The sequence below is a fragment of the Leishmania mexicana genome, chromosome 20 (genome assembly GCF_000234665.1).
Source record: "Leishmania mexicana MHOM/GT/2001/U1103 complete genome, chromosome 20".
In the NCBI taxonomy this organism is placed as follows: domain Eukaryota; phylum Euglenozoa; class Kinetoplastea; order Trypanosomatida; family Trypanosomatidae; genus Leishmania; species Leishmania mexicana.
This window is the reverse complement of record NC_018324.1, coordinates 2,801,791-2,820,301: the sequence shown is the minus strand read 5'-3', so window position 1 is coordinate 2,820,301 and position 18,511 is coordinate 2,801,791. Positions and strand designations below refer to the sequence as shown.

General features: G+C 60.9%; 7 protein-coding genes across 7 annotated transcripts; all 7 read right to left on the bottom strand.

Moving 5' to 3' along the window:
• Window positions 1–1,691: 1,691 nt before the first annotated feature.
• RPB (putative RNA polymerase subunit) lies at window positions 1,692–1,979 on the bottom strand (the record flags this gene model as incomplete). The annotated part of the gene is made up of 1 exon (XM_003875068.1): window positions 1,692–1,979. The coding sequence occupies one exon, from the start codon at window positions 1,977–1,979 to the stop codon at window positions 1,692–1,694; it is 288 nt and encodes a 95-aa protein (XP_003875117.1).
• A 722-nt stretch (window positions 1,980–2,701) lies between these two features.
• Window positions 2,702–4,309, bottom strand: LMXM_20_0480 (conserved hypothetical protein; the record flags this gene model as incomplete). The annotated part of the gene is made up of 1 exon (XM_003875067.1): window positions 2,702–4,309. The coding sequence occupies one exon, from the start codon at window positions 4,307–4,309 to the stop codon at window positions 2,702–2,704; it is 1,608 nt and encodes a 535-aa protein (XP_003875116.1).
• An 809-nt stretch (window positions 4,310–5,118) lies between these two features.
• LMXM_20_0470 (putative zeta tubulin) lies at window positions 5,119–6,936 on the bottom strand (the record flags this gene model as incomplete). Its single annotated transcript, XM_003875066.1, has 1 exon — window positions 5,119–6,936. One exon carries the CDS (start codon window positions 6,934–6,936, stop codon window positions 5,119–5,121), a length of 1,818 nt encoding a protein of 605 aa, XP_003875115.1.
• An 887-nt stretch (window positions 6,937–7,823) lies between these two features.
• Window positions 7,824–8,951, bottom strand: LMXM_20_0460 (conserved hypothetical protein; the record flags this gene model as incomplete). The annotated part of the gene is made up of 1 exon (XM_003875065.1): window positions 7,824–8,951. One exon carries the CDS (start codon window positions 8,949–8,951, stop codon window positions 7,824–7,826), a length of 1,128 nt encoding a protein of 375 aa, XP_003875114.1.
• Window positions 8,952–10,576: 1,625 nt separating this feature from the next.
• On the bottom strand, window positions 10,577–10,987 carry LMXM_20_0450 (hypothetical protein, unknown function; the record flags this gene model as incomplete). The annotated part of the gene is made up of 1 exon (XM_003875064.1): window positions 10,577–10,987. A coding segment is annotated over one exon (411 nt), but the record flags the coding sequence as incomplete, so codon positions are not given.
• Window positions 10,988–12,238: 1,251 nt separating this feature from the next.
• LMXM_20_0440 (hypothetical protein, unknown function) lies at window positions 12,239–13,690 on the bottom strand (the record flags this gene model as incomplete). The annotated part of the gene is made up of 1 exon (XM_003875063.1): window positions 12,239–13,690. The coding sequence occupies one exon, from the start codon at window positions 13,688–13,690 to the stop codon at window positions 12,239–12,241; it is 1,452 nt and encodes a 483-aa protein (XP_003875112.1).
• A 1,278-nt stretch (window positions 13,691–14,968) lies between these two features.
• Window positions 14,969–17,350, bottom strand: LMXM_20_0430 (glycerol-3-phosphate dehydrogenase-like protein; the record flags this gene model as incomplete). Its single annotated transcript, XM_003875062.1, has 1 exon — window positions 14,969–17,350. One exon carries the CDS (start codon window positions 17,348–17,350, stop codon window positions 14,969–14,971), a length of 2,382 nt encoding a protein of 793 aa, XP_003875111.1.
• Window positions 17,351–18,511: the final 1,161 nt, after the last annotated feature.

The window sequence follows — 18,511 nt, the reverse complement described above, 5'->3', positions numbered from 1 at the left end:
GAGTCCACCAGAGGGTGCAGACGGAAAAGGTGAAGGAGAACGTCGCGCGCGGGGGGGGGGGGGGGGGGCTCGTCCGGGGAGCAGATGGGGCGGAGTTAAAGCCAAAGCCAAGGGAATAGGACAAAGTCGTACATGCGTCGTCGGCTGTGCAAGTGGTGGATCAGTGCTGCTCTGCGACGGTGCACAAGCGAGATGAGAGAAGATGAGCGATCGCGAGAAGGCGGCGGGGAGGGTGCGTGGGCGGGGTGGGGAGGAGACGAACCGAGAAGAGTTTCCCTTGCCGACAAAGAGCGTGTGGACGTCCTCTATTGCACACAGCAAAGTCAGAGGAGGCGGGGAGCGCAGCTGCACAGCGTTCATCGATAGGTGCTTGATGCACGCACACAGGCACACAGACACACACGATCAAAAAAATATGGGCCAATGATCACTGCCGCCGTAGCGACAACATGCGAGGGAGACGTGCGCGTGAGTGAGCGAACGTGCACGGGCGGGGAGGAGCGAAAGAGAGCAGCAGCTGCAGCCAACACGCCACTTAGGCATCGTGACCAAGTTGCTGTTCTCGTTCGCGTTCCTGTCGATGGCTCTTGCTCATGTCGAAACCCCCCCCACCTCCAATGGGATCTCTGATGAAGACACAGGCCAGTAACGTGAAAGGAGCGGGGGTGTCAAGGAAAAAGGCCGCTTGCTTTCTACGATCCGTGTACCAGCAAGCGCGTCATCGCGTGGAGTGCTCCGTCGGCTGCGCGCGGCATGTGTAGACGAGCTTTGCGTCCATGCCATTCATGCGGCACTGTGGGCACTGAAACGATGCGAAAACAGACGAAGATCGGGGCATTGGTAGCCGCATCATACAGGTGGCGCACACGCACTGCGGCACTGCGGCCGCCGTGCCGTCATCTTTCGTGCCGGCGCGGCCCACCGTCGACTGCGTAGATGTTGGAACCGCGCTCATATCACTAAAGGTGGGGGCACGGGGAGGGGAGACACAGGAGATCGCGCTTGTACGTATGTGTGTGTGTGTGCACAGAAGATGAAAAGAAATGCCCGTTGGCGCCCTTCATAAGCAAAGAGGAGGGCCCGATGCGGCCGCCACCGGTGCGCGCGAGTGAGGGAGTGGGAAATAGAGAACGACAGAAAGACATGAGAGGATGGAAACGGCTCGGCCACATGCAGCGTGTATGTTTGTGTGTGTGTGGGGGGGTGCGAGTGTTGCCCCACCGCCGTTATCTGTGGCAGCATTCACGCAACACACCTATGCCCACAGTGGAAGAGCACTGAAGAAGGACAGCTAAAGAAAAAGCACGGTGCATCAGAGAGTGGCGGCCGTGACTGCCACGTGTCGACCGGTGGCACACGCACATCCCTCCCTATCGCCACCTCCCTCTTTCCGTTTTGCACCCCCTTCCACCCTGCTGAAGCGACGACGTCCACTTCGAGCTTGCGCGTTTTGTTTGTTTATGTGCGAGAGAGAGGGGGGAGGGACGACTTGCACCATGTCAGGCAGTGCGCCATCGGATCACATCGACCCGACAACAAAACACAACGAAAAAAAGGAGAGAGCAATGAGGCAGCCGCGGGAAGTCAGAGGTCTCTGCAACGCAGCACGCACCCTCCCTCACCTGCCGCATCGCTTCACAGTCCTTCCTCGAGAGAGACACTTCGATCCCCTCTGTCTCTGCGACACTACCTCAGACAGTATCGTACGTGGTGGGCTCTGTCCGGATTTTGTAGAATACAGTCGAGGCGCCGGTGATGTGAGAGCAGATGGGGCACACGAGACGCGAGTCTGGCTTGAAGTAGAGCTGCGCCGTGCAGTTTCCGCAGACATATAAGGTGCCTTCCTTATCTTCCCGGCCGACGTCGGCGAGGGTCTCCTGGGTGGCGAAGATGCTGGGCTTCGACTCCTGCGTAGTGGCGGTGGCCCCGTACTTGCCCTCCTCCCGCTTTACCTCTGTTTTGATGGGAACACCAGACATGACTCGTCTCTATCACTTTCCTGCAGCCGCGTCCCGAATTTGGCCAGAGTCGGAGGCGGGCGCGCGCGCAGTCGATGGGATGATAGCCGCGTTGTTTGTTTGTTCGAGTACCAGCAGATGCCCCCACACACACACGCGCAGACATGAGGGGGGTGCGTATACATGGTTGTGTACAGCGTGCCATGATGGGTGCGACGGCGCCGAATGTGCGGGTGTGTAAGGGTATGGGGGAGGGAGGAGGAGAGCAGCGTAAGTGACAAGGAAGCGCGAGCCACCGAGGTGCGTACACAGGGGTGCACATAGACGCATGGGCGCACACACAGATCGAGTAGGCCGCGGAAGTACTAGCGCATGCCCATCTGATTCAAGAGGCGAGAGTGGCACGGAGCTTGTAGCATCGCCATCGCACATATACCACCCGCTCTTGTGCATGAGGCTCGGCGGCGAGCAAGTGAAACGACGCAAGGGCGAGGAGGAAGAGCCGCCAGCTCCTCCCCTAACCTCGAAAAAAAAAACACACACGGCATGCTAACATTCACGCAAGCAGGCACACGTGTAAGAGGCGCTCGGGCGCAGCACATTCGATAACGTGTAATTCTTTTAGTGTCATGTGAACATACCGGTGCATGCGCGGGGGAGGGGAGAGGCGGGAAAGCTAAGCCGAGACGAGAGGCACCTCCTGATGCGCCTCACAGGTGCAGGCAACGCTCGCTCGCTTCAGCTTACTGCAGCAGCGGCCGCACACCAAGCTCCAGCGCTGGCCACAAGGGCACCTTCTTTTCCAGCATCATGTAATACAGCTGGGCCGCAAAACTGTGGAGCCGCTCATGCAGCAGGCCCTTGAGCAGCAGGTTCAGCGTCTGTTCGTTGCCACGCACACGGCGGCGCTGCATCTCAGCGAGGATCGCCGTCACACGGCGCCACTGCTGCGACTTCTCACAAGCAAGCAACAGCAGTGTATACGTCTCTGCGTTCGGCTTCACCGAGGACTCACGCATGGCATCATAGAGTGAGAAGCACGAGAGCGCCTGCTCCGAGAGCAGGAGCGTCTCCAGCGACGCATTCAGGAGCGGCGTGGACACCGCCACGTGCCGCATTCGAGACAGCAGCGAAACCGCCTCCTCCACGTAGCCGCTCTCATTCAAGCCCTTCAGCAGCGCTGTCAGCATTGGCGCGTCGACGGGAAGCTGCAGCGCTTGCACGGCGTCGGTGTAACGCGCCATCGCGAACTGCATCGCGTTGTTCACGTGGCATAGGGTAAAGTATGCCGTGTACGTCGTGCGAGTCGGCAGCAGAACAAACTTATCCGCATCGAGGAGAAGTCTATTGGCGAGATGGAAGGCGGTCGTGCTCGGTGCCGTAATGACGCTGAGTGTTGTCATAAGATGCTCCAGTGAAAGGGGTGTCGGGCTGATAAAGCAGCGCTTCTGATGGGTGTACAGGCGCCGCATGTCATCCAGAAACGGGACATCCTGCGGCGTCCGCGGCACCGCAGGGGTGTCTGCCCCGCTAGACCGGGCCGCCAGCCGACGGAAGAAACTCGCATGAGAGTAGAGCAGCATTACTGACTCACATGTCCGTGGCTGCAGAGCCAGGTTCTGCGCGTAGACGCCAGTAAGCAGAAAGTGTGCCACCTCCTCCGCTTTCGCGAGCTGGGGCATCGGAGAGGCTAGCAGCTCGCACAGCTGACGCTCCTTCCGCAGGTTCAGCTGTGCGTGCTCGTCCAGCATAAATGGCTTGTCGACGAGGTTGCGCTGCCGACTCAGCTCGCCCACGCGCTGCTGCTCCACAAACCGCTCTCGATTGGAGGGTACGTAGGTCTCCCCGAACGGCGCCGCAATCCGGGTCGTGGTAACCTGCTGCCCCGTCACGTCATCCACGTGCGTCTCCGACTCAGGCATGCCAGCGCCACCGGGTCGGTTGTGCAGGTAGGACGAGCTTGCCCGGTACTCCTCCTCGGCCTCAGCAATGGAGGAGATCGCGTCGGGGGTGACGCCGTGGTCGAGCAGTCCCCTCTCGCTGTTCTTGATGGCAAACCGAAAATGATCGAGCTCCTGTGCATCTGCCTGCTGCGTTCTACCGTCGTTCAGAATCTGCGAGTCGACATAGCGGCTCGACAGCCGCGGACTCGGTGGCGTCGTCAGCCTTTCCACCGGTGGAATGATAATACAGGAACGCTGATGCTCGACTGTCCACGGCGGCGCTGCACCGGAGGATGCGTGGGACGAAGAGGCGATGAATTCGCTTGGCGCACGACGGCGCACCAGCACAAAGGTGCGCAAGCCTAGCGTTGATGCGCGACAACACCGTTTGCGCGGCCATCGCTGCATGGCTGCAGATGCGCCTGATTCCCTCGCGTTTGTGTGTTCGGCCGTGTCCGAGTTCACCTGACGAAGTGTTCCACGACTCCTTCTGGAGAAGGCGCCACCGTATCCAGGCCTCAGGTGATAGACGGGAATCTTCCTCTCGACGTGTGTGTGTGTGACGTGCGTGCTGCATGCTTACCGCAGCGCATGATGCGAGAAGTCAGGAGGAGGAGGGAAGTAGCGGGCGCAACAGAAAGTGGGGCAGGTGTGGACAGCACTGCAGAGGAGCTGCAGCTCGTATCGAGGCATGTGGAACACCAACCATCCCCTACATCATTGTATGGCGTGCGAGTGCCGGAGCGGCAAGGTCGAGACACGAGCTTGCACTCATCCGCAGAAAATGAAAAAGGCTCGATGCAGTCGTCGAGGTAGGTGCGTGAGTCGCTGCGTGCGTGTATGTGTGTGTGATACGTGCAATGCGCAAGCGTTACGGAACGCGCCAGAGAGGCGGTGGCAAGAGCGTACCCTCCAAGGACCACCAACGTGAAGGGAAGCGGAGAGCGCATGCGAGACAAGCTGTGGGCCACCACAGCACTAGCCGAACACGACACGACCCTCTCCCTTTCCTCTCTCCCCCTCACTCCGCCCCAAGCAAAACAGAGGGAAGGCACCGCCAAAGGCACCGAGCGCCAATAACGGGAGCAGCAGGGGCGGGGGGATGAACAAGAGAGACCTGCGTGAGCCTCACACAAAGCATGACTTACAGCACCCACACACACCGGGAAGGCGAAGACATCGGCGTTCTCGCTGCGGACCTGCTGCTGACTGAGCCGTTAGAGCTCCTCCGCTGCTGCCAGCACCTCGGCGACTTCGCGGTACGCCCGCTGCACATGTTCTGACTTCACGCCAACGTCTTCGTAGGCAGACATGAAGGCTCCACACGACACCTTCAGTGCAGCCGAGCGGAGAAGTGGGAGCAGCACGCGCCTGTTCAGCTCCAGGGCCTGGTTCAGCACAAGTACTCCATCGACCGCCTCGAACATCTTCGTTACCGGTGCACGACGCAGGTGTAGGTAGTGCAGGTACAGCGCTGGTGAAATCGTCGTGGCACACTCGAGGTACACGCGCTGGTTGAGCTCTTCAAGGTCTTCGCGATTCCAGGTGGCACGCCCGCTGTCGTCATCCTTGCAACCCCGAAAGCACGCTTCGCCGCCCCGCATTCGCGCGCTCGGTGGCGATGGAGGAGAGGGCGCTGAGAGTAGCGCGGATCGCTGACGCCGCCATGACGCAAGGCTGGGCGTTGCTGGGGCGGCGGTACCTGCGCTGGCTTTACCGCCGTTGTCAGACCTCAGGTGACGGCTGCCGAGATTCGTCGTGTTGTGATCGAGGAGGCGATGCTGCGCGTCCCCGTCATCCCCGTTCCCGCGCACGCTTCTCGTGTTATTTCTGTCGCTACCACGCCGAGCGTTATCGCTGCCGCGCCCCTGAATGCGGAGAGCTGTGCGACTCAGCATCTCGTCAATGGGGACCGTCGGCACATAACCGGGCATAAAGGTCCTTCCGCCTTTGATGATGAAAAACATCGCTCGATGAACGCACTGCCGCATGGTGGCGTAGCTGCGCTGTGGCGCGGCAAGGAGCGTGAGTATCTTGTTGCCGCCTGTGGTTTGGTTGTACGTCGGAGGGACGCACTGGATCAGAAGATTTGTGATACAACCGGGTTTCCGGCCGTAGGCCAGCACCGGTAGCAGCAGCGCGACGAGGATCTCGTTCGCCTCCTTAAAGGTGACGCACCGTGTTAGCAGTGACGCACCGGAGCACGCGCTGCTCCCGCTCGGTTCCCCGGGTGCCATCGCGTCGTCGTTGCGCAGGAGCAGGATCGCATCCGCGTGCCGCTGCAGGTGCTGCAGCGTCAAGGCGGCGTTCAGCCCCTGCGTCGCCACCTCACCTAGCGCCTGGGGGGCGACGGCGATGTTTACTAGGTGTCGCGCTCGCCGCTGCGTTCCCTGCACGCAGCTGTCGAAGCCGTCGTAGTGCATCATCTTGGACTCGTACACCTCATCCACCTGCTGGCCCGGCGGCGGCTCTGTGAAGTAGAGCCGCAGCCGCGCTGTCAGCTTCGACGCGAGTCCGCTCCCCGTCCCGCCAACGAGGCTGTGAAGAACGAGAATGGACTCGAAGCTGTCGCTGCCATCCTCTGCGTCGCGTGTGCGGCGCGTCTCGCGGTGAATTGCCTGCAATGCCTTTCCCAGCACATTGTCGTCCTCTTCGCGCTGATCCCGTGCGATATTTCGGAAAGCCCGCTGCACGGCTGCGTTGCGCTCCGTGCGCTTGCTCTGCTCCGTCTTGACACCGTAGTAGCCGAGACCCCAGTTGTTGCCGCGGCCGGACTGGCCATGAATCACGTTCTCCGCACGAATAAAGTCAGGGTGCCGCTGCTGCACCCCAAGCACGACCTTCGGCTCCGTGTCAACGAGGATGCAGCGCGCCTTGCCATCGCGCGCAAAGAAGGGAGAAGGGTGCGCAGCACGCGCCGGCGGTTCGGCTGCTGCGGATGATGCGCCGGAGGAGGTGCACAGCGCCAGCTGCGTGAAGAGCTCGTCACCGAGCTGGTTGCCGCACTGCCCAATCAGTACCACGACGATCGCCATGATTGTCTTTCCCCAGTTGTTCGTGCCTTTTCTTTTGTGTGAGATGGACGCACGCACGCATGCACACCGAGACGTGCGCGTAGTGGTGGTGACTGAGGGGACAGGGAGATTCGAATACCTAGCAGGTGAGGGTTAACGTGTATCTCTATTTGGTCACCTCAATGCGTGCGTGCAGGGTGTCCGCGCATGCGTGGTTGCACCCGCAGTACCACCACTGCCACCGCCGCCGCCACTAGACGACGTCTGGGGTCAGTCGAACCAGCGTTCGGACGTCGTCGAGAGTGACCTCCGAGATGGGCACCTAGCGAAGAGGAGACGACACGCCACGGAGGAGCAAAATATGAGTGCTTGTGTGTCTATGCATCTCTCTGAGAGAAAAGCGCAACAATTCGGTGGAGGGAGGGAGGGAGGGAGGGGGGGGGTAGTATGTGTGTATGTGTGTATGCAGTAGAGCAGCGACATTATCGACAGAGCAGAATATTGCGACGGAGGCAGCGCGGAGACGTTCAACGCTGCGAGGCGATGCGCATCAGGCCGCAAGGAGGCGGTGGGCAGCGGTGAGCCTTGACGAGGTGTGCGTGTCTTATTTTCTTTGACCTGGTACACATGCAGCCCTCTCCTCAACGTCGATGCGCCTGCGCGCGAGGAGGCACACCTCCGAAAAAGGCACGGGCGGACAACAACAACAACAAAAAGAGCCTCCGCCCGCTCGAGTGCGTGTGCGCGTGCGTGTTCGTGTGTGCGTCTTTCCGCCGTGTTCCTACCCTGCGGCGGCTGCACACCACGCAGCCGCGCTCCGCACCCAGCGAACAACAGAGAGGAGAGGCGTGAGTGGAGGGAGCGTGCCCAAGTGACAAGGAAACCGCCTCCCGAGACGCACACACGCTTTAGTACTGTCGCCGCATGGTGCTGAAGAGAGCCCGTGAGTTGATCAAGCCCATCTTCACCAGCGCCATGCGCAACTTCCACAGGATCCACTGGACAACGTAGGCGATAGCAAAATACTGGATCCAGCCCCACTTGAGCACCTCGGCGTAGGATGGCACATACTGCACCTCCGCCGGCGGGATGCGCAGTTGCACGTACCAGGTGAAGGTGTTGAGGTCGTCTAGATCCTCCCAAAGCCCACGCACGATGCTCACGTCTCTGCGCAGCACATCAAGCCCACCCGCAGCCTCAACGTAGGGGCGCAGCACAACGGATTGATTGCGAGCAGCGTAGTTGCCGGAAAAGAGAGGTAGGTCTAACAAGTCTGCCGGTTGGCGCGCGAGCTCTTGCAGAGGGCTCGACGTGTATGTATGCATGTAGGACACGTAGGGGGAGTTGATGAGACTCTGCGTCGTGTAGAAGAGCATGTCCGCCTTCGTCAGCGCGCACACAGGCGCCCCGCTCCAGCTGTATGTCGAGGTGGTGGCCGTTGTGACGGTGCCGAAGTTTTTTTGCATGGGGGCTCGCCGATAGCGCAGCAGCGGCGCCGCCGTCATGTTTACCTTCACCAGCTGATGATTGATGTAGTACACGAACTCAGGCAGGAAGCTGGCCTCGAGGATGGCGTCACGCTGCGAGGTCGGCGCGTCGGCGCCGCCGTCAGTGGCGGTGCTGGTCGGCTCATAGAGGGAGGATACCTCGAGTGCGTCGCCGAGGGGGAAGCTCATCAAGAAGTTCGCGTAATCGATCTTTCCATCGCCGTCCCTGTCGTCCTCGTAGGTGGAGAAGTACGGCAGAATGCGCAGCGACGTCCCCTGCAGTGCGCCGTGGAACAGGTCGGAGCAGGTCCAGAGGTACTCCTTGCCTAGTACGGTGCTGACACGCACCGCGCACCGCCCCGTGAAGGTCACCTCTGGCTTGTCGTAGAAGTAGTTTACCCTCACCCAGAAGTTCTGCATGAAAAGAGCGATGACAAAGGGAACAACGAGGATGGCGAGCAGACACAGCACGTAGAAGAGCCACGACGCCAGCCCGCGCGGGGTGTAGCGCACCCCGTAGTGCTCGTGATAGAGAGAGAGGTGGGTCATCTCGAGGTTCGGGTGCCTTGGGTGCGTGCGCTTGTTCGTATTCTATGGATGGATATGTGCTCGTGCGCGTGAGCGAATGTGTAGACAGCGCCTTGGGGTGCGCCACTTCGCGTGTATAGCGTCTGGGGGGGGGGAGGGGGTGACCCTTTCCCTGTATCCGTTCTCTGTGCCTCTTCTGTTCCGCAGGGAGGGGGGTGGGTGGGTGGGGGCGGAGAGGGAGGGGTTATCCACATAGGCTACGACGAAGCACCACGCGGCATGATGAGTGCGCCGTGGCCGATGGATGCATTACGCTCAAAAAAGCACCAGCGTGCATGCAAAGGCAGTCGCTCGCCGCACGAATTTGACGATCAACGCCACACAGAACGATGCGCCATGGTGTTTGGCCCGTCGTACGGAAACAAGAAGGGGAGCAGGAGAACCGTTGATAGAGGCTTCGGTGGGAGAGATGGAAGGGAGGGAGAGGCCGCGGGGAGAGGAGGAGGTGGACGACCAGAAGGGACGGAAACGGTGAAGGTCACGCGACGGAGGAGTGCAACGTGCGCTGAACACGTAGCCCGCGAGCTCCTTCATCTTCGTCTGCACTGCGTGTCCCTTCCCTTTCCCGCCCAAAAAAAATCGTTACGCGGTTACCGTTGACCTTCGTCGGCTGTCGTGTTGCACCGCTGTCGACGAAGCTAGTACCACAGCGCATAGCGCACACACCACCACCCCCTTCATCCTCCAAACACCCAGACACGCACCAACGCTAGAACAACAACGAAAACAGCAGTGATCCATCCACTTCACAAAACGGGGTGGGCGGCGGTGTGTGTGTGTGTGTCGAGGGGGGGGTAGGGAGGAGACGAGTACGCATACACACACACACAAGAGGGAGAAAGGTGAGAGATGGCAGGGCGTGATGCGAGGGCAAGCGCCTGCGATGAGGGGTGCAACACAGGGAAAGGGATGGATAAGAGCGGCAGAGGAAGCGGCCGGCAGTGGGCGAGAGGGGAGGAAGACAAGGACGGCAGCACAGGGCCACCTCAGCACGCTATCAAAGCAAGAGAACACATACACACACATGCACACACACACAAGTACACGTAAATCCAAAAGACTCTGGCAGACTTCAACGACGTACGCTTAACTTTTCTTCGCTGCGAGGTGTGTCTGTGCACTCCTGTCTGTTTTCCGTTGAGTGTACACCGTTGTCTTCGGTGGTGGTGGTGTTGGTGTGTGTGTGGGGGGGGGCATATGTACCGATGCAAGCGCACAAGCCCGTCCATGTGTTGTTGTAGGTCTATAAGTTCTCCAAGCCATGGTAGGGTTTGAGATGATGTAGACGGGAGGGGGAGGGGTGGTGGAGTACCGTGCCCTGTGCCCCTTCGACTACAGCAGAAGGAAACAGACATGCCATGGCGTCCTCAAGAGGAGGGAGCGAGAATCGGACGAACAAGGGGGAGGAGGGGGCGGCTCTGGATACCCAAAACCCACGTCCACGCCAACGCCAACGCCCGCTTTCTTCTCCGTGAATAGATGATGAGAAGGTGAGTACGACATTAGGGAGGAACAGCACAGCCGTCATCACGGCGACTTCTCGTGTTGCGTTCGGTGCAACACTTTCGATCAAAGGCAGGCGTGTGCTACCCGACGCCATTTACCGCCTGTTTAGCACCTTGGTGGCCTGAGCAACGCAACAGGCCCGGCGACGGGTCAACGCTGTCGACCAAGCACGACACTTCAGGTGTCTCAACGATGGTAAACTCCGTCAAGCAGCTGCGGTAACGTGGCTTAGAGAGGTGGTGGAGCTGACTCGCGTGCGCCATCAGCTTGTCATCGTCGGTGCGCTCGTAGTAGTCGAGCGCGCGTTCGGTGGGTGTTCGGCGGCGGGGCCGCGCATGGGGTCCTTGGCGTTGAACTTGTACTCGGCCTGCATGATGATCGGCGATAATGGCGGAGGGAGGAGGAGAAGAGTGAGGAAGTGACAGAGAACCCACGCTGCTTCTGCACCTGTGGCTTGCGGGCAGGTGGGTGTGAGAAAGCGGGAGAACGCGTCAGATGGTGCAGTGCAGCCACATATGTGCATGCACGTGCGCTCCCCCCCAAAAAAAGAAAATGCGAGTGTGTGGAGAAAGAAATAAGACCGTGCCAGTCGAGAGCCATGATCCACGGAGGAGAGCGCGACATCGTTGGCCAGCGCACGCACACGCAGCCACGGTCGTGCCCACTGCACGCCGGACAGAGGTAGGAAGGGGAGGAGACAGCGAGTGGTTCTCTCTTGATGACTAGCCGAATACAACAACACACGCACCACTGGTGTCCGGTGTGGTGAGTGCGCTCGTGTGTGTGTGTGTGTGTGTGTGTGTGTGCGTGCGGGACCGACACAGTACTTTGTAAGCACACATTCCTCACCGCGCATTCGCGTGAGGTCCGTCGAAGAGCTACAGTGCACGCAACAGCGGCACGTTCACAACTAAGGAAATCAATCGTCTTCGCTGTAGTCTACTCTTGCGCGATCACCTGCGTGGTGCGACGACAGCGCGGTGCCACTACCGCCGTACCCCGGCCATAGAACATGAGGTCGAACTCCGCCGCACCTCCCCCGCCCTTCCCCCCCTCACACACACACGCGTGGCAGCAATGCGCCTACTCATTCATTGGAGCATCGCCTCGGACTCAGCCACCACCCACCATCCCCGCCTCGCAGGTCGCCCCACAGCCGCTCCCATCGTGCCGGTCGCCACGCAGTGCCGCCGTCGGGGGGTGGCCCAGGCTCCCCACCACCAGCAGCGCAGTGGGAGGACCTGGTGAGGTGGGTGCGAGTCCGGCTGGCCCTTTGCCCATCGCATGGATGGCGCACACGGCTGCGTTGTCGCAGCTCGCTCTGGCGCCACGCCGTGCGGGGAATCACCGCCGGCATCCGCAGCGATGCATCGCTCTCGCCTCCCCTCTTGCCGCACACGCACGCACACACACACATATGCACATGTGACGCAGGTGAGGGAGAGACGCGTGCTGGCAAGAGCTCATAGATTGGGGGGGGAGGGGGAGATGCTGCAGAAAAGAAAAAAACGCGTGCCCGCGTTGTGACTTGCCGACGTGTTCCCGTTCGTTCGTTTTCTAAATAATAGACAGGAGATAAGGCATTTTACAGATGAGTATGGGGCCCACTATCCACCGAAAGCGTTCAGAAGAGTACGGGGCGGGGAGGGGGTGGATGCACACAGCGACGAGCTGAGGGCGTCAAACAGCGCAGCTCACAAGGCTGCACGTGGCTGCTCACGCGGCCAAGTCAGAGACGCAACTCAGAGTTCTTTGCGAAGGCGCTTGTCTTGCCGCGGACTCCGCAGCGGGTTCGTCGGGATGGCACGGATGCACTCGATGTACTCCGGCGGTAAAATGTTCGCGCCCTCCAAGACGCGTGATTGATACTCGTGCGACGGAAGCAACTCTTCGGAGGTGTTCAGTGCAATGTACGTCCAGCACTCCAGCGGGGTCGCCGTCGCATCGCTTAGGTCGGTGCAGCGGTGCAGCTCGCGGGAGTAGCCTCTCTCGTAGGTGTCCATGATCTCCAACTGTGTCTGGCTGATCTCGTACGCAGCACCGCAGACGTATGACGGCATCGTGCTGGGGTGTTTCACCAACCCCTGCGCCTCCTTCTTCTCCCGCAGCGCCACCGGCTCCACGTTGTAATATCCGAACTTACCTCCGTTTGAGTGGCCGATGGATACCGTGTTGGCAACGAGCACATAGCCAAGCAGCTTGGCGGGGCGGCGCTGGTACGGCGGGCCGATGCGGACGCACACCTGCTCCCACGACATGTTAGAGCCGTACGCCAAGTACCACGTCTTGGCCTCCTGCGGGTCCTTGCTGACGTCGCGGACCTGCTGGTGCACCATGCGGTGGATCGCTGTCGCGTACGAGTCGGTGTCGCCGCCATCTGAGGATGCTGAGCTGTGGGTGGCGCCCCCAGTGGGGCTACAGCCGTCCTGCTCGGCTGCTATGTTCAGGTGGAGGTATTCACGGTAGGCCTTCTCCAGGAGGGCCGCGTATGCTTGGCTGGGGGCAACGTGCACGGAGTGGATGCAGTTGCACCAATGCAGTCCAGGCCAGCGCGGCTGAGGCGGGGAAGCCGCGCTGTTTGGAGTGCCAGCCGAGGAGGCCGCGACAAGGGCGACCAGTCCTGGTTGGGCCAGCACACCTTTCGGCTTTGTCAACGGCTCCCAGCGAAGCTGCATGAGGGCTTTCGCAGAGAATTTGCGCTTCATGAGCGGCATATCCAGCGCAGCGATCACAAGCGCCGAAAACAGCTGCGAACCTGGCGCCTGCATGTCGCTCATCACGTAGCACGTGAGCATGGCGTACATGTTGAACGACCCTTCGGCCGCGACAGCCTGCAGCAGTGGTTCACGCATGGTGGCGGAGAGCTCGTACAGAATCCCCCGAACCCCGTCGCGAAATGCCGCCTTGTACTCGCGTGGCGTACCATCCCGGTCCTTACTGGGGAAGTGGCGCGCTGTCGATGGATCGCGGGCGACGAGACTGAGCAGGGTGATATTGATGCAGCCCAGCCGCGGCCCTTCTGCGCTCACGGCATCGAGCACAAGACGGTACGCTGGAAGGAGGGCAGGACGGGCTGAATGGATGATCGGCATGGCACCGCTGGAGACGGTTGCAAGAGACCGCTTCAACTCCGCTGCATCGACATAAGTTCCGTAGGCGAAGTAGTAAAAGTTGCTCGATGTGCCCGAGTCCATTGTCGGTCCGCTCTCCCTTTCTCTCTGGTTCAATGTCACTGGTAAGTGGGTTCGCGTGCAAAAGTGTGCACGGAGTGCTGCTGCGAGCGTCCGGCGCTCTTGCCCCCACGTCGGAGAGGGGAATCTCGGCACTGGAGACTGCACGGAAAGCGTGACTGGCGCACTCACACTCACATGGACTACGCGAGCAGGTCGGAGTGGTGACGATGCGTGACGAGAGCCTCCCGGTTTGTGTTCCCAGTTTAAGGCGTTCCGCCTGTCCGAAGAAACACCAGGAGAGAGCGCGCTATTTCAACGTGCTGGCGTGAGCTGTGGGTGCCTGTACGTGCGTGAACGGTGGCGTCACTACAACGCCGGGAGAAGGGGAGATACAGAGGCGCCAAGTCGTATCACTAACGCTGGTATGTTGGTCGGCTGCAGCGCAGCGCCTCACGACGGTGCACGCAACGGAGAGACACAGCGAGAAATTAAAAAGTACGCCGTTGAATCTTAAGGGCGAAGAAATCGCACCGGCAAGCAGCAGAAGCAGCAGCAACAGCAGTGTACTACTGGCAGTGCAATCAACAGCCGAATGGGTCGTGGGCGCGCGGGCGAGACGTATGTGTGCGTGTACATGTGCGCAGCACACGAGACGAGAGATCGAAGCGGGAGTTGCGCCCGACAAAGCAGGGAGGGAGGGAGGGAGGATGGATGGAAGAGTAGACGACACTCAAATAAAGAAATACGGACGCACGATTGGGGTGCGGGTGCACGGAGCCCTCGACGCATGCACAGAGCGCGAATCGAAGCGCGGCGCAAGACGCTCCAGCGGCAGTGACCTACTCCGGCGGGGGGGGGAGCAAGCCGGGGACAGGGCGAGGGAGAGCGAGGGCCAACGTTCGGTCCCGAAAAAGCCTCCTCCTTTCAAAAAGAGAAATGAGCACCTTCAAGCTGCACCCCGCACGATCGCACGAGTGAGCGCGCGCGTTGACGCATGTAGGCCACCCGGTGGCCTCCCACCCACCCATCCACTCACCCACCCACACACAAAACACGTGCACACGCTGGCTCCCCAATGATGTATCTAGCGTGCGCACACCTGGCGCCACTCCCCTTCTCCCGCATTACGGGGTTTCGTTTTGCGCTCGCGTGGCGTTTTGCGGCGGTGCCGTGGAGCGCGTAGACAGAGGGCGACACAAAGCGACCAAACAAGGGAGAGACAGAGAAGGTGTGCGGTCGCCCGTGCGGCATCATAACGCGCGCCACCGCCACCGCCGCGCACGGGATCGGCAAGACGATTCAAACTGTCACTGCCACGCTGTGCACGAGACCCCGCGCCGCCTCGATCTCTGACAATCGCCTGGCTTCATCCCATTGGAGCAGACCACCCATGACGCTCGCTAGCGTGGGTATGGCTTCCAGGGCTTCGACAGGACTGGTGTACGCGGCGTGCGTGCGGCGGGCTACAACGTCGGCGACGCGCTCAGCGTAGGTGTCCTTCACAAGGGCCTCGAGACGCGCTCGTGCGTTCATCGGTGCGCTATCTGTGGGGGTGCAGAGAGAAGCTGGTGTAGTCAGTCGCAGATGACGCGTGCGGCACCGGTGGAGCTGCTTGCACGTCTTCTCTGAGAACAGCGGCGGTTCGTGGTACACAAGGGCATTGACCGCCTCCTCAGCAATCCGGCGTGCCAACAGCGGGGTACCGCCGTACACGTGGAGGAGCGGGACGTCGCGGCGCGCAGCAGCAACAACGCCACCGGTGGCGTCTGCACAGTTGCCTACTAAAGACACAGGTTCTTCGACGTCACCCTGGCCGGCTCCCTTGGCCAGTGGCACTGAAGAAAAGTGCAAGGCGTAGCCGCGATGCAGCAGCGCTCCAGCCCACGGCACTTCCTTAGGTCCCTTCACATGCGGCACAATCTGCGACACGCACGAGAGCAGGCGCGACGCGTCCACAGACACACCGCTGCTGCTCAGCATCGACAGCGTACGCTGGCGCTGTGCAGCGTATCCGTCCACCGAGTGCAGCGGACCGTTGGTGTTCGCCGCGACGGTCGCCGGCAACTGCGGGAGAGATGAGATACACGGCCCCAGCATCACACACTGATCCCACCACGGTAGCACCATCACCGAGACAAAGCTCAGTCGTGGAGAGCTAAAGAGCAGCGCCGCCGCCTGCATTGTCTCGGAAAGCAGCGGTAATGAAGACGCGGTCCCATGTCCTCCATCGTGTTCATCCGTGGGTGGCGTTGATGCGGGAAGCGCAGCATGCACGGCGTTGGCGGGCGCGATCAGGTAGGAGTATGCCTGGTATCCGGCAAACGCCGCCGGCACGGTGTCACTGGCGTTTCCGTTGTACATGGCCTTCACGGTGTCTGCCCAGCAACCTGTACAGTTCACAACGCTGCGTGTGTAGACGTGTGTTGTGGTCGCGGCATCCGGGCTCGATGCTGCGCTTCTCAGCGATGCAGCCAAGTCAGCAGTAGATAAGGGAGAGGAGGCGCTGCTCTGTCCCGGTCGCCGCTGCAAGAGGCGCAACCGTGATTGATCTTGCGGTGCTGGCAGACTCGTTGCGACTGCCTTCGCAGCCAGCGCGTCACGAACAGAGACCAGCATCACGCCAGCGCGCGAAGAGGCGCGGGTAGAGCTGGACGGCGAACTCGTCTCCAGCTCCGCGGTGGTCGGCGCAGAAACCTCTTGAATGGCGAAAACAGGGGCATAGGATAACACCGTCACACCGAGCTCCTCTGCGGTGCGTGCGAGCGACACAGCGACTGTATTTCCGCGCAGCGCGAAGTCGTTGGCTATGATGCCGCCTCGCAGTTGCGCTGGTGAGGGGGACGGTCCCGAGCTGGGCGCGAGCGCCGGTAGACGCGCCTCGACGGCGGATCGAGGCAGCACGAGGTTTGGGCGCAGCGGACCGCAAAAGACGCTCATTACGGTACTCACAATCGCTGCGCAGGCGTACTCTACCATCTCCGTCGAGTGCAAAGCTGGCAACAGCGTCCTTGTGGCAGGCGTCGAATCAAAAGACGATAACGGCGGCGCTCTCGCCGAAGGTTCCCCTGAATGTAACGCAGCAGCGGTGCCATCCTCGGTAGCCTCTGCGTTGGACGCTGCCTCGCAGCCGCTTTCGCCACCGGCACCTCGCCGACGCCAACGCCAGCTCTGCCACCGTCGCTGCAGTGTGTCGGGTGCCACGACGCACCGCGGCGCAACGTTGCACCACGTCGTCTCCTCCACGAGCACGGTTGCCGCCATCCACAGCCAGTCCCAGTCGCGCTGTCGCATGGCTCGCTGCACGTACGGCAACGCGCCTGGAGAGAGAGAGGGCATGCACGAAGCTGTGCTGCCTGCACCGAAGTCTTCCGCGTCGACCAAAGCCACTCGCAGCCCGCGTTGTGCCGCGTCGACGGCAGTGTAGAGGCCTGTGAGGCCCCCACCAATCACGAGGAGGTCAAATGGTTCCGCTGCCGAACTTCGTTGCAGCGCTGCCCAGCGCGAAGAGCGAAGTGCGGGACTGTCGCCGCAATGATCGGCTCCATTGGCTGACCGGTAGGCAGACGCCGGCAACGCGCTGGAGGCGCGAAGGCGCCATCGCCGATATGCAAATGTGCCGGCAGCGGCGATGGCGGCGGCGCGCAGCAGGCGCACGTGCAACCTGCGGCTGTGCCGGCTCATGTCAAAAAGGAAAAGAAGGAGAAGACTGCGATCAGCAGAGATAGAGAGCGAGGCGGTTGGAAAGCGGGAGTGCGCTGGGGTGAGTGGTGCTGGAGGGGCGAGCGTCAGGTGTAGCTCCCTCGCGTCTGTGCAAGTTCAAAACGCACCGATGCGAGACGGAGATGCGAGCGAGTTAGCCTCCGTCTCTCTGTCGGCGCTTTGCTTCTCTGTATGCCTTTGTGTGCGTGTACGTCTGCGCGTCACCGCTGGTCACCGTCCCGCTTGATGTGCGCGAGCTCTCCAGCACAAGGCCCAGGTCGGTCCCCTCCCTCGCCTCTACTTTCGCTTTGGTGGTAGTGGTGGTGGGGGATAGGGAGAGATGCTAGTCTCCCAACAACGGCGATGGGCGCGTTCACGCAAGAGAGAAGTGCGAGGCGGTAAAGTAATAACAGGATCAGGAGACAACAGCGAGCGCCACGAATATCGTGAGCACGCGGGGAGTGTGGGGGAGCGCAGAGAGGATGGAGAACGATGCGTCGTCCCAAACCGAAAAGAAAGCAATCCGCACGTCTGATGTGCTGGTGTAAAAGGGGCGCGCCAGGCAGCACACCCACCAGAATGTCTTGAAAAGGAGGATCCCGAGGGGGGAGAGAGAGAGATGGGGTGGCGGTGGCGGAGGCGGTGCAACGCATCACACCAAGGTGCTGGCTTGGCGGTCCCCCTGCATCGCAGAGACCACATTCATTTATGCCTGGGAAAGGTATAGACGCTGGTGTATGAGCGCATCGGCACATTCGGGCACCGCACACGTCCAACGCCGCGCGCTGCGCATCTGAAGGATCAAGCGCATCGGTAGGGCATCCCCCTCCCTTTTTCTTCCCCTTCTTCCTCCCGACAAGGACACAGCGAACAAGTACACCAAACTCGGGCTAGGTGACAGGCAACGCCCCCTCACGCCGCTCAGCTCGCTCATGTCTTACACGCACGTTATTCCACACCGACGACATACACACAAAAAAAGAGGAAGTGGGGAGAGGGGAGAGGGAGGCGTGCTCCACAGGTGGAGAAGTATGCGCGCGTGTGTGTATATGTGTGTGTGCATGCGTTCGGCACTCGCAGCCCTTTCGACGGTGGGGAGTGGGGAGGGGTTGGAAAGAAGGGAGGGGCAACACATGACGGCAT